The sequence below is a fragment of the Bos indicus x Bos taurus genome, chromosome X (genome assembly GCF_003369695.1).
Source record: "Bos indicus x Bos taurus breed Angus x Brahman F1 hybrid chromosome X, Bos_hybrid_MaternalHap_v2.0, whole genome shotgun sequence".
In the NCBI taxonomy this organism is placed as follows: Eukaryota; Metazoa; Chordata; class Mammalia; order Artiodactyla; family Bovidae; genus Bos; species Bos indicus x Bos taurus.
Genome location: NC_040105.1, coordinates 29,786,093 through 29,799,816, shown reverse-complemented (window position 1 = coordinate 29,799,816; position 13,724 = coordinate 29,786,093). Strand labels below are relative to the sequence as shown.

Genomic DNA, 13,724 nt, shown 5'->3' with positions numbered 1-13,724 from the left:
TTTTCCTATTATTAGATATAAAATTACCTCACTAATTTTCTACAGTAGGGATAAACTCCCAGGCATTTGGACAATATCGTATTTATGAATATTTTTTCTTGGTTGTTTCTTAATGTTGCCACAAATATCTTTTCACATATCTTTGTGTAGAGGTGCAAATATATTTTATGGATAAATTTTGGAAATGGTATTGTTGGGCCAAAGGGTATGAATATTTAAAATTTTGGAAAATAACAGATACTGGAAAATTGCCTTTTGAAAATGTTTATAATCTCACCAATAGTGTATGAGAGTGCCTCCTTCCCCACAACCTTGCTCACTCAGGGTACTATTGAATTTTTAAACTTTCATTAATTTGAGAGAGAAAACTGTTTTCATTTGCATTTTTTAAATTATGAGTCCAACTGAGAAACAACACTTCTTAAAAACTAAAGGTTAATGATGAAATGGAATTTGCGAAATCATCTTTGACTTGGCTCTCTTTTGGGAGAGGGGTCCCAGGGAATTTGTTAGAGGAATACATTTATGTTTAGAGGGTTCTTACATAACATGTAGCAATAAACTACTTTAACAAGAGGCAGTTTCATAGATAGGTTTCATTTTTCAAAAAGGGGAAGAAACACCATTCTGTGGCTTGATGTGGGTTTGTCAGTTATTGCCTCCCCCGTTCTTGGGACTTCCCACCCTTCTTTAGCACAAATCAGACTTGAGCAAAAACAACTTTTTCCATAGGATCAGTTATAAAAAGAATGGCAAGGGCAATGAACAGCTTAGTTTATTGGTTTTATCAGGGAAAGTAGACTCACCAAAGGCTTGCGAACATTTCTGGTCAAAGCACTGGCTGGCTTATTCATCTCTATATGGTCAACCGTGGTATTTCTGCAGGACCAAAGGCACGGACTGGTTAGTGAAGGTAAGCAAAGGAGGCAACAAATCCTATGACTGTGAACTCTATCTGTCATTTCTCTTCTCACCCTTTCTTCACACTTTATCAGCAGAACTCAGTTCCAATCTCATGACATCTAAAATGCTTTTCTCATTTACCAGATCAGAAGTGAGTGGGAATGTAAGCAAGCACTCAATGGAGTTAGACAATGAAGAGAAATTAAGCCAAACACTGCACTTCTCTTACCTCATGGTCACATTTTGGACATTTCTAAAACTATTTTACTTAAAATTTTGACTGATCTGATCAAGTATTTGTTATGTCATTTCTTCAGTCCCTGTTTGCTAATTTCTACATAGGTTTAGCATCTGCATTTTTTAAAGGCCTAAAAACCTAAGCAGAATTTTGCAGGGACAGCACAATTCGAATTTGGTCACAGGAATGTAGTTTTAGAGATGAATACAATGACAATAAATTCCAATTTGACTCTCAATTATTCGCTGGATGAAGTTGTGATAAGTGTTTTTCTGTGTGGCAGGATATACGCAAAGTAAATGTGATTGACAGTGATGAGGCTTTTCAAATTGCCATCTGGGTGATTTGGGAAAAGTCTCCCTGTTGGTATTAAAGACAGTACATGCACAAGTACTTTTGCTTGAATTTTGCTTGAATTATCTTTAGATCTGCTCATTCTTTTTTTGAGCACATCTATATGTGCTTGAATATAAACTTGGTTTGACCAGAATATTCACACTCATATTTTTAGACCCTTTTTTTGCGTACGTCAGTTGTAAGAAGCTCGTGTTTCCGAGCTTGAGAAGCTTTCTGGAGGAGTAGAGAGTATTTCAAATTTTTGCAAAACATTCATATTATAATGGTAATTTGGGAGATCTACACATGTGAGCTAATTTTATTATTTCAGAGCAAAGTGATGTTTTCGATAGTTATTTCAAGTTACTAGAACATTTCCAACCACAGACCTAATGATTATCTTAGATATGTAAGATATTGTCTCTCTGAGCTCTTCATAGGCACAATAGAATGTAAATTTCCCTTCATTAACTAACTGTAGTTACTTTCCTTCCAATTTTTTTTGCAAAGTTTCAATCCTATTGAAAAATGGAAAAAAACTACTTCAGTGAACAAACATTTCTATCAATGAACACATGTTCAATAGTGCAATGCACACACGTTTCTAGTAATCACTTGTAGCATTTCATCACATTTATTTTTTCTCCTGCTATGTCTCTCTCTCTCTCTGTATATATGCATAAACACACACATACACAGGTTGTTTTTTTTTTTTTTTCTAAATTATTTGAAAGTATATTGTTGATTTCAGGACAGTACCCTCAAATTTTTGACCCATATCTCCTAAGAAAAAGAATAATCTTCTACATGACTATAATGATAAGGAAATTTAATCTTAATATAATACTATTATCTAATAGTAGATCCATATTCAAATTTCTCTAATTATCCACATGTCCTCTAGAGAGTTTTTATTTTTTAATTCAGGATTCAGTCTTGCATTGCATTTGGTTGATATGCTTACAATTAAATAAATGTTAATGGTAATAGCCATAATTAACAATATAATTAAGAATTATAACACCAAGGAAATTTAGTATCAATTCTATCATGATTGCTTTTCTTATTTTTTAGTCCTTTCATTGGTATCAAAATACTTTTAAAGTAATTCAAAGTGATTATAAGCTTTCATTTTTCTGTTTGTGAGACATAAAGACAGGATATGAAGAAAAATCCAAACTATGACAAAAATATATTTACTAATATATCTGCACTAAAATTTATATTTTCTGAAATAAGGAAATTTATATCCAGATAAAGTCCTTGGAAGTAGCTGTTTCCTTTGTTCATAAGGATCTAAGTAGAACTGAACAGAAAATTATTTACTTGTTGATGTTAATATGGAAAACAGAGGCCTTTTGACTTATGATTATTTTAGCCATCAAATTAGACTTTTGGGAACTAACTCATTAAGTAAGAATCACTTCATGTTTGACAGAAGAATTGGTAATCCAAATTATATGTTTTATAACAGGAAATGAAACAAATTAAGGAATATTTTAGAGCCTCCATCAACAAACGCCACAGAATATGAAATAACAGGGACATAAACCAAGGTGTATGATTAAGTGAATGGTTATTTTCAGCTCTTAAGAACATGTTACTTTCAAAGATAAGAGTCAGGAAAATGCAGGAGATCTAAAGAAACACCTTGTTTTGGGTAAAGTTCTTGTATTATTCACTGGAAAAAAACTAATGTAACATAGATTTAGTTACATTATTATAACTAGATTAAGAACAAAATAATATTCAAGTTTTTCAATGATAACCTTTCAGTGGTTTATTTGCAAGTCCTCCAAATCAAGATCTTTAAAAAACATAGATTGGAATGAAAGGATCTAAAATTAAGATTATAGGGGAAATACAGAGATGAAGAGATGAAACAGAGTATTTTGGGGATGGAGGCATTATGAAAAAATAACATTTCTGGTATATCACCTACATATAATCTTAACAAGACAGCTTGCTTCACTATAAATATGAGGCAAAAATAAATGTGCTCATCTGATCGGAAAATTTTAAAAAGTAATAATGTATTGAAGAATAACAGTGGAAACAGTTAATTTTAGACACTGATGGTGAGAGAATAAATTGGCCCAAGCTACTTGAAAGACAATTCTGCTTCTCCAAATCTGACCTGGGGAAACATTCCTGGAGGCACTGAAGTGACTGCACATAGTCAATAAGCAAGAAAAACCTCCATGTCTACTATGAGAAATTATTTGCTAACATAAGTTGTGCCTGTTATTTTCCATGAAAAGGCAGACCTATATAAGCAGGCATTGCTGACAAGTGGGAACTAAACTGCACCCCAACTAGCTAGGTTCAAGATCATCTATGAAACAGACAATAACATTTTCCTGTGCCTATTTCTGTGACGTTACATACCGTGATGCCCTGAGGCAGTCCCATCCAGTGCCTCCATTTTCGTGTGGCTATTGAGGTCTTCTCTGCACTGTCTCAACCACCTAGCTTCTCAGAAGTCTTAGTTCTCATACATGCAAACTGTCTTTTCAAGGACAGGATCTCTTCTGCCACTGTATCATCCCCCAATACCCCCACTTCCTACCAATCCTCCATCTTCCTGCTTTTCTTTTGCTATTGCCAGTTACTCCATTTAAAGGACTGTCTCAATGATTTATTTCACTGTTCAAGGTAGCAGCTGGATTTTGCTAAGGTTCTGTGCAATCCTGATAAATATATTGGGGTAGGAGAGACAAGAACTTAGAATTTCTTTCTAATTTAGGGGCAAGGATTTTAAATGGATGGCCAGGGACTCTGGAATGTTGAGATATGAGACTTGATGGGAGGTGGTGCAATGGGGATGGATAGGGAAACAGGGCTCTTGGACAGAGGAAGAAGGGCATGAATGCCTGGGTTGGGCATGGGATGTGAATGAACTGGGAGGAGTCCAGCATGGCTGGCGTCCTGGGTCCTGTGAGAACAGGCAGAGATTGAGATGAAGAAGGCAGATAAGAACCTCGTATCATGAGGGCCTAACATGTGTGGACTTTATCCTGGAGGTAATGGGGAGCTGTTGATATTTACACAGGGTATCTGTAATATTAAATTACCCTGTGGTTGTAAAATTAAGGGCAAGGCAATGCTAGGCTACAGAAGTGGGAATAGTTAAGGAAAGTGTCCATATAGTTAGATTAAAAGAGCAGACGAATGTGGATGAACCTAGAGGCTGTCATATAGAGTGAAGTTAGAAAGAGAAAAACAAATATTGTAAATCAATGCACATATATGAATCTAGAAAGATGGTACTGATGAACCTATTTGCAGGGTAGGAATAGAGGCACAGATATAGAAAACAGATATGTAGACACGGCAGGGTAAGGAGAAGGTGGGATGAATTGAGAGAATAGCATTGACATATATACACTGTGTGTGTGTGTCCAACTCTTTGTGACCCCAAGGACTGTTGCCCGCTAGGCTCCTCTACCATGTATAAAATAGATGGCTAGTGGGAAGCTGCTGTATAGCACAGGGAGCTCAGCTCAATGCCCTGTGATGACCTAGATGGGTGGGAAGCAGGGGGTGGGGGCAGGGAGGGAGGCTCAAGAGGGAGGGGATATATGTATACATATAGCTGATTCATGCTGTTGTACAGCAGAAACCAAATACTACATTGTAAAGCAATTATTCTCCAAGTTAAAAAAATTTAAATAAATTTTTTTTTTAGAAAGAGCATAGTAGAAATTATTTCTATATCTCAAAGACATATGAACACTGATACACAACTGAGTCAAACATGTAGCCCTGTGGGGTGGGCACTGGCTGTATTCTTATCTTTTCTTTCTATATTTCACTGCATCTTCCTTCCCTTACTTGGCAAGGGTTGTTATTACATAAGAGTCAGGACTGGTACTCTTTTCCTGGAAGGAATAATTGCTTGTCATGACTGTGTAATATTAACTGTTCTCAACTAGGCATTAGTTAATGTTTTAAGAATAGATCATACACTTTGGGGTTAGAAAATCTGAACTTGAATCTTGCCTCTACTACTTACTTGCTTTGTGATCTTGGGAAGGTCATTTGTCCTATCTTAATCTTAGTTTTCTCATTTGGAAAACCTGGATAATGATAACATCTAACAGTGCAGTGCTATTGGAAGATTAGGGGTAATGGTTGGAAAGCACTCAACACAACTTTGATTATTATTGGGTCCTATCCCAGTTACTGCACCTGCTTTTCGATTTAGGTCAAGTATAGGCAAGCCATAACCTGTGGGTCAAATTGGCCCTTTGTCTGTTTTTGTAAATAAAGTTTTACTGGAACACAGCCACACCCATTTGTTTACATGCTGTCTCCCACTGCTATCCTGCTATGATGGCCGAGTTGAGTGGTTGTGACAGACACCTAAAATATTTAATATTCGGCCATTTACAAAAAAAGTTTTCTGAACCCTAAGTTGGATTTTTCCAAAAATTTCCTCTTACCAATTTCTTCCCTCGTTAGTTTTTCTGTTTAAATCCATGCTTGTGTTGTTTGAATGTAAATTAAAAGTATGTCTATGTACAGAGTTATAATGACAGTTTTCTGAAAAGTGTTAATATAGAAGGAAGAATTCATATTACAATTTCTTCTGATATCCAAGTAAATGATTTAACAATGTGCTGCACTTCAGTACATATTTCTAAGTTGTGAATTTGCACAGCAGGTTAATTTTGGTATTCCCCTGTCTGGTAATGATTAATGGAGGCTAAATTTGTCTAGAACATCTCATCTGCAAATGTCCTTGAAAGTCTTTTCCTTCACACTTCAAAAATTTTTTTGCTTTTTATTTTGTATTGGAGTAGAGCCGATGAACAATGTTGTGACAGTTTCTGGGGAACAGTGAAGGGACTCAGCCATACATACACATGTATCCATTTTCCCTCAAACTCTTACTCAGTCATGGAAAATTCCAGATGTATCTCTGTTTCTATCTTCTCTGTGATGAGAAATAAAAATTCAAGTGATAAAATATCTTTGTACAATTGAAATAATACACTGACTTAAGTTTTACCATCTCAGATAAAATTAAGTCAAATATTCATTTGAAGTACATCTTTTTAATAACTTTGAAGAGTGAGGTCTTCTAAAAATTTTGTAATTACTGAAGTTTATTAAGAAAAATGCCAACAATTAATCAAAATGAACCCAAATAACTCTCTGTTTTAAAATTTTAAGATGTCATGATACATAGTAATATTTTAATTCTAGTGGTACATTAAAAGGTTTTTATAAAGTTCAAATGAGTTAACATATGTATAATTTGGGTGTTTCACACATTACTCTCCACAGCTTGAGAAAAATCTTGCAAAAGCTGCTCTAGCATGCGCTCTGCTGCCCTCTGCTGCTCATTTTCAGAAATGGATTTTGATTTTGAGTTAATACCTCGGGCTTCCTGATGGCTAAGCGGTAAAGAATCTGCCTGCAATGCAGAAGATGTAGGAGACACAAGTTCGATCCCTGGGTCAGAAAGACCCCTTGGAGGAGGGCATGGCAACCCACTCGAGTATTATGGCCTGGAGGATCCCATGGACAGAGGAGCCTGGTGGGCTACAGCCCATAGGGTCACAAAGAGTCAGACATGACTGAAGCATGCACGCATGCAATGCTTACCTCACTTATTTTCTTCTCTTAATATAGTCAAAAGCCCATGCAATATTAAAGTTTGAGGGGATTCTATAATTTAATCCCACATTCTCAATTTACAGATAAGTTGAGTCTCTGAGAGGTTAAGTGACATGCAAGCGTGAGCTCTGTTTTCTTTCCTTTTTTTGTCCATGCTGTGCAGCTTGTGGGATCTTAGCTCCCAACCAGGGATTGAACCCAGGTCCTCTGCAGTGGAAGCGTGGAGTTCTAACCACTGGACTACCAGGGGATTCTAGCGGGCTCTGTTTTCTGACTGATCAGCATTTGAATGCCTGCTGGTTATGGACATAGTACTTAATTTCGATACATAGAAAATGAGGATAATAGTACCTACATCTTTGAATTTTTGTGGGGATTCATTGATTTAGTACATAAAAGGCACTTAGAACAGTGTCTGGGTTGTAGCTAGTATAAATGCTAGCCCTGTTATAGACCTGCCATTAACTAGACTAAAACCACAGCAAGATCAGAACTAGAATTCTAGTCTCTTGACTACCAGTTCAATAGTATTTTTTTTGGCCTTAATGAGTCCGCATAGCAACCAAATTTTACCTTCCAATGTCCAATGTGGATTTTTAGAATGTGACCTGCTCATGTTGGAAGTTCTTGTAGTTTCTGTGACACTATCGACACTGCAGAGCTTATTTTGGCTCATTCCTCCTTGTACTGTTCAAGGCAGGTTCCCCACAGAAATTATTACCCATACAAGCTGCTCAAGCATCTAGATAGAAAATCCTGCAGCCCACACTTGGGAGATGCTGTCACTGTTGACTGACAGTAACCCTTCTAATGAGTTCCCTGCTTGAATCTCCAGTGCACAGTTAGACACCTGCACTCACTTACCAAGAGTCTGACTCAAGAGGAACTGAAGTAAACCTATCAGCTTCTTTCCTGGCTCTGTCTCCTGATCTCTCCATTTTGGTCAATGCTGGTGTCAACTGTCAGCGTGCCTAGACACAGTTACGTCTTCTCCTTCACTGCCAAGTCCAGGGGTTATGGCCTCTCAAGTTCATTGCTTCTCTTCCTTTTCTGCTTCCTTCTTCCTGGCTCCTGCCCCTAAACAGCTCAGGTGGGCATGAATCCAGCAGCCCCTAACCTGGGTCATGGACTCCAGTTTCATTCTGCTGACATTCATTTTGCCCTTTATTCATAGATCAAATCATGCCTTGAAAAACCTTGGTTACCTTCCAGAGGTTTGTATTGCCTTCAGCATAAACTTAAAGTCCTCAGCCTTGCATGTCTCAATATTACCTCCCTGACGTTTTCTCTCACTCCTTTCTCATAGGAATTTGTTCATTTAGGCATGGGTGTCTCTGTCCCTTGGTATTACGACACATTTTCTGCTTTTCCTTCATTGGTCCTACCACTGTACTGGTCTGCCTTGGGCCCTATGTTAGGGCTCTTATTCTACCAGAATTAAGGTATCAACAAAGCTCTCAGCCCATGACAAATAGGGCAAAGAGGCTTTTATGTGTGTGTTAGTTGCTCAGTCACGTCTGACTCTTTGTGACCCCCATGGCCTAGCCCACCAGGCTCCTCTGTCCATGGGATTTTCCACGCAAGAATACTGGAGTGGTTTGCCATGCCCTTCTCCAGGGGATCTTCCTGACTCAGGGATCGAACCCAGGTCTTGGCCATTACTCAAAACAAAATCCATTTCCTTCACTACTGTGAACGAGCAGAGGTTATCTGGAGAACTTATACACATCAGCCACATAAAGTGAGAGAAGAATCCACTATGATTTTTTAATATGAAAAGAAATGTGATAAACAGGTGATTTGGGATAATGGCTGAATGGGAACAAGGGGAACTCAAGAATGATTTTGCATTATCACCTTCACTATCTTCTAAGTCTGTGCTGTCCAATATCTTAGCCATGTGGTATTTTTAGTTTCAATTAAATGAAGTTAATTAGTTAGTGAAATTCAGTTTCATTAGCCACATTTCAAGGGCTTAATAGTCACATATGGCTGTTAATATTTTGGACAGCACATATGTAGATCAATCTATCATCCCAGAAAGTTCTGTTGGACTGCACTGGTCTAGATTTTTCATTTGCTTCTCTAAGTCATCCACCCCTGATCTACTGCTTTCCAGTTTCTAAAGTATAACTGCTCTAGTCTCTTCTCTTGTTCTCCCTTTTCTCATGTATTATATTTAAAAAATCATTTATTGTTGTTTTAGTGAAGTTTGGAGGGGGAGAAAGAATACAGGTATATGTCTAATCCATTATTTTTCTTAAAAATCTTTGCTTTTCTTTCTCTCAGTGTGATCCTGCTTTTGGGCTCACATTCTAAGTAATCACAGTCACTTCAGGGGTCCCTCTGGCTTGGGCTTGCCTCTGAATTCCAGCTTGCTTCCATAAAGCCATAGCATCAGCTGAGGATGCTGGGGGTGGACGGGAGGTGGCACGGTGGGGACATTTCTGGCTGTTGTTATGTAGTCACATGGGCATCCATGGTAAGTTCTCATCATTCACCTGGCCCCTGGTTAACATTCTATAACTATCATGTCTGCAATCTGCCCATCCCCAATGGAGGTTTTCGCCAGGTTTGCAGGCTCTGGGCAGCATGCTGGTACCTAAGCAGACTTCACAAGGCAGCCTTAGGCCAGTCCACCTGGGCATTCCATTTGGTTGGTTTTCCCCCTGCTCCTCAGGTTCTACATGGGGGTTAAGGCACAGGCCTCATCTACTCAGGGCTCCCCCAATCTATCTGGCACCATCCTGTTTCCCTCCACAGGGATTCCATCCACTGAGTCTATTGTTGATATGTCAATATGATGCCCTAAATCATTTGGTAGTGGCTTAGTTCCTAAGTTGTGTTCAACTCTTGCAATCTCATGTACTGTAGCCCACCTCTATCCATGGATTTCCCAGAGAAGAATACTGGAGTGGGTTGCCATTTCCTTCTCCAGTGGATCTTTCCGACCCAGGGATCGAACCCGGGTCTCCTGCATTGCAGGCAGACTCTTTACCACTGAGCCACTTGGCTCAGTGATCAAGCCGCCAGTCATTTAGGGTTCTGGATTCTGAAGTGTAAAAGCTCAGGTTATGGAATCTCAAAACTCATTTCTCTAAAACTATGATTTCTGCTAAGACTTTCTAAAGATTCTTTAGCAACTCAAAAGCTGGGAGATGTGGTTTTGTTCTGGTTTTCCACAATGATAGTCTTAGGTCCTGAAGGCAGAAGGCCCCACTTGCAATCTGGGTGGGGTGAAGTGGGAGGGTCGTGAGGTAACTGCATCACTAGGAAGCCTTAGGATAAACTTTCTTGCTGTGTTAATTATCTTCTCATGTATAGAAGATTTGCCTTTTCACCTGGATGTTCAGTTTGTTAAGAACAGAACCACACAAGTTTTTTTGGAAAGAATATTTTCTTACTGTTATAAGTGCGTCTAGCATACAAGAATCACTTCATGGATGTGTTGAAGACCTTTAACTTTGTAGCTTCATGGTACATGACAGTGTCTGGAATACAGTAAACATTTAAATCATTAATAAATCTTCTGAACATATTTTGGAATAGTTCCTCCCAAAAGAAATAAACATTGAAAACATTGGTGGTAGTGGTTTAGTCGCTAAGTCATGCCCAGCTCTTTTTGACCCCATGGACTGTAGCCCATCAGACTCTTCTGTGCATGAGATTTCCAAGCAAGAATACTGGAGTGGGTTGCCATTTCCTTTTCCATGGCATCTTCCCACTCAGGGCTAGATCCCACATCTCCTCCTTGGCAGGCGGATTCTTTATCACTGAGCCACCAGGGAAGCCCACTAAGTATATTACATTCATAATACTAACTTTATACAATTAAAACATTAACTTGGAAAAATAACTTCATGACTATAAAAGAGATACTAAAATTAAAAAAAAAAAAGAATCCTTAGGGTTAAGATAATCCTTTTCTAAAATGACTTGTCAATTTCAGGCTCAAATTAATGGGTCTGTTTTAGAAGCCCAGCCCTTGAGGCCAAAGCAGGTCAGTTCTCTTTGCTCTTGTCTGTTGCTCCATTGTCAAGAGTGTCTTTTTTGGAAAATGCAGCTGTGGATTTCCGCCCTACTCTGCTGCTGCTGTTAAGTCACTCAGTCACGTCTGACTCTTTGCGACCCCACGGACTGTAGCCTGCCAGGCTCCTCTGTCCATGGGATTTCCCAGGCAAGGATACTGGAGTGGGTTGCCATTTCCTTCTCCAGGGGATCTTTTCAACCCAGGAATCTAATCTGGGTTTCCTGCATTGGCAGGTGGATTCTTTACCACTGAGCCACTTGGGAAGCCCACAGCCTATTCTAGTCACCTTAGAATCAGTGACAGCTGCTAACAGTGGGAGGAGAGGGGCAGGTAGAGGAAAAGCTCACAGTAAGAAAAGTTCCTTGGTAACTGGGGTAGAGGTAAACACGTCAGTCAGACACAGGAACATTTCCAGGACATACTGTAAAAACTAGGACTGAGAGAGCAAGAAAGCCATCCTGGGCAGCAAAGGGAGACGAAGGCTTCATGGTCCATCATGACAGGTTGACAGTGAATCAATTTCTTACCCTGCCATTGCTGTTCATTATTTAATTCAAGTTAAGGATCCTTTGATTTCCTCCTCAAGGCAAACAACTGCGCTAGCTCCCAAGAATAAAATACGATGATGAGTAAGATATAGCTCTCATTTTCAGTAGAATCTGCCACCAATTCCCTCATTTTTTCACAACCCACTAGTGACGCTGCTTCCCCAGTTTGCGGCTACTCAATCACTCTCCGTTTCCTTCAGGGCAGAAGGCAGATGCCCTTGCCCGACTCCCAAGGCCCTTTAGGATTCAATTTCAGTCGACAACCCCAGCCCTCTCTGCTTAGGCTCAGTGTCTTATATATGCCATGTAAGGCCATCTCATCAATTTCTTATAACTCTGTGACTAGGGATGGAACTCCTAGGCTTCAGTTTATCTGAAATGCCACCTTCTCTGGGACATAGCCTGTCATCTCTCCTCCTTCACCCCAGGTTGTTACTCAGAAACTTGTTGAAGGAGGGAACTGTGTCCATTTCATCTTTATACCTCCAGCACACGTCAGTGCTCTGGTACCACAGCAGGCACAGAATGAGCAAGAGCTTGGGGAATGAATGAAATCAACTTATTTATTGCCCTTTACTTTTTTGATAGCACAGCTGCCCATTTATGAGACTCCAATCTTCTTTTCCCCCATTGTAACTCACACACTGTCTTTCCAGAATGCTGTCAGAAGGCTATCTCAGTGGACTTGCATACCGGAATGACATCCAGTGGAGTTATCCGTCTTCTAATGAGCAAGTGGCTGAGGAAAAGGAAGAGGAGATGGAAGCCACAGCAGCTGCAAGTCTTTCCTATTCCTCCGTGGATGAAACACAAGTCCAAAATCTCTATGTGAGCTGCAAATCCTCTGGCAAGGTCATTTCTTCAGTGTATTCAAGAGAGAGCCAACATAGTAGAAATCCGAGAATTACAGTGCTGCAAACAAACCCCAATCCTGTGTATGAAAGCCCAAACTTGGCTGCAGTTGAACTATACAGAGACACCAGCAGAGAGACCTACTTGGTCCCACCTTCCTGCAAGAGTATCTGCAAGAATTACAATGACTTACAGATTGCAGGGGGCCAGGTGATGGCCATTAATTCAGCGACAACTGATTTCCCCTCTGAGGGTAGTTTTCAATATGGTCCTTTGCTGAAATCATCTGAGATTCCTTTGTCCATGGAGGATTCCATGTTCACTCAGCCCAGCGACTTGCCACCCACCCCTATCCAGCGGTATTCATCGTACTGGAGGATAACCAGCATCAAAGAGAAAAACAGCCTACAAATGCAGAAGCCTATTTCGAATGCGGTGCTGAATGAATACCTGGAGCAGAAGCTGGTGGAGTTGTATAAGCAGTACTTTATGGACACTGGGTTTCATGACAGTTCACCTACCCAGATTCTGGCATCTGAACTCATCATGACAAACGTGGACCAAATTAGTATTCAAGTCTCTATAGAGAAGAACCTGGAGATCTCGAAAGCCAGGGATATCGTCATTAATCGCCTATTACAGTATGGGTCAACCGAAATCAGCACGCCGAGTCTCCATATTTCTCAGTATAGCAACGTGAATCCATAGAGAGGGTGCTTCCATTGCTCTTTCTCAACTACTCAAATCCTAAGCAACAAGTATTCATTTATTCTGAGAATGTGCAGGAAGGGGTTGGCAAGGGGTAGAGAACAAAAGGTTGGTTGCAGGTCAGGTATGGATTAAGAGGAAATCTCATAATATTACACGTGAAGGAATGTGGGGAGAGGAGCTATAATGACTTCCAAGTGAGGGCTGTACAGCAACAAAGAAAAAATAAAAATGATCAAAAAAGAAGGTATGATTCATATAAGGGAATACAGAAAAGGAAAAAAAAGAAAAACCAAGTAAGGATGCACACAATGTATGGAGAGTCCTTAAAAAACTAGGAATAAAACCACCATATGACCCAGCAATCCCACTCCTAGGCATGTACCCTGAGTAAACCAAAATTAAAAAAGACACATGTATCCCAATGTTCATTGCAGCACTATTTACAATAGCTAGAACATAGAAGCAACTTAGATGTCCATTG

General features: G+C 39.4%; 1 protein-coding gene across 1 annotated transcript; it reads left to right on the top strand.

Annotated features, from left to right (window-relative positions):
• The first annotated feature begins 672 nt into the window (after positions 1 to 672).
• On the top strand, positions 673 to 13,511 carry CXHXorf21 (chromosome X CXorf21 homolog). Its single transcript, XM_027534816.1, has 2 exons — positions 673 to 913; positions 12,337 to 13,511. Exon 2 carries the CDS (start codon positions 12,338 to 12,340, stop codon positions 13,238 to 13,240), a length of 903 nt encoding a protein of 300 aa, XP_027390617.1. The 5' UTR covers positions 673 to 913; position 12,337; the 3' UTR covers positions 13,241 to 13,511.
• The last annotated feature ends 213 nt before the right edge of the window (positions 13,512 to 13,724 follow it).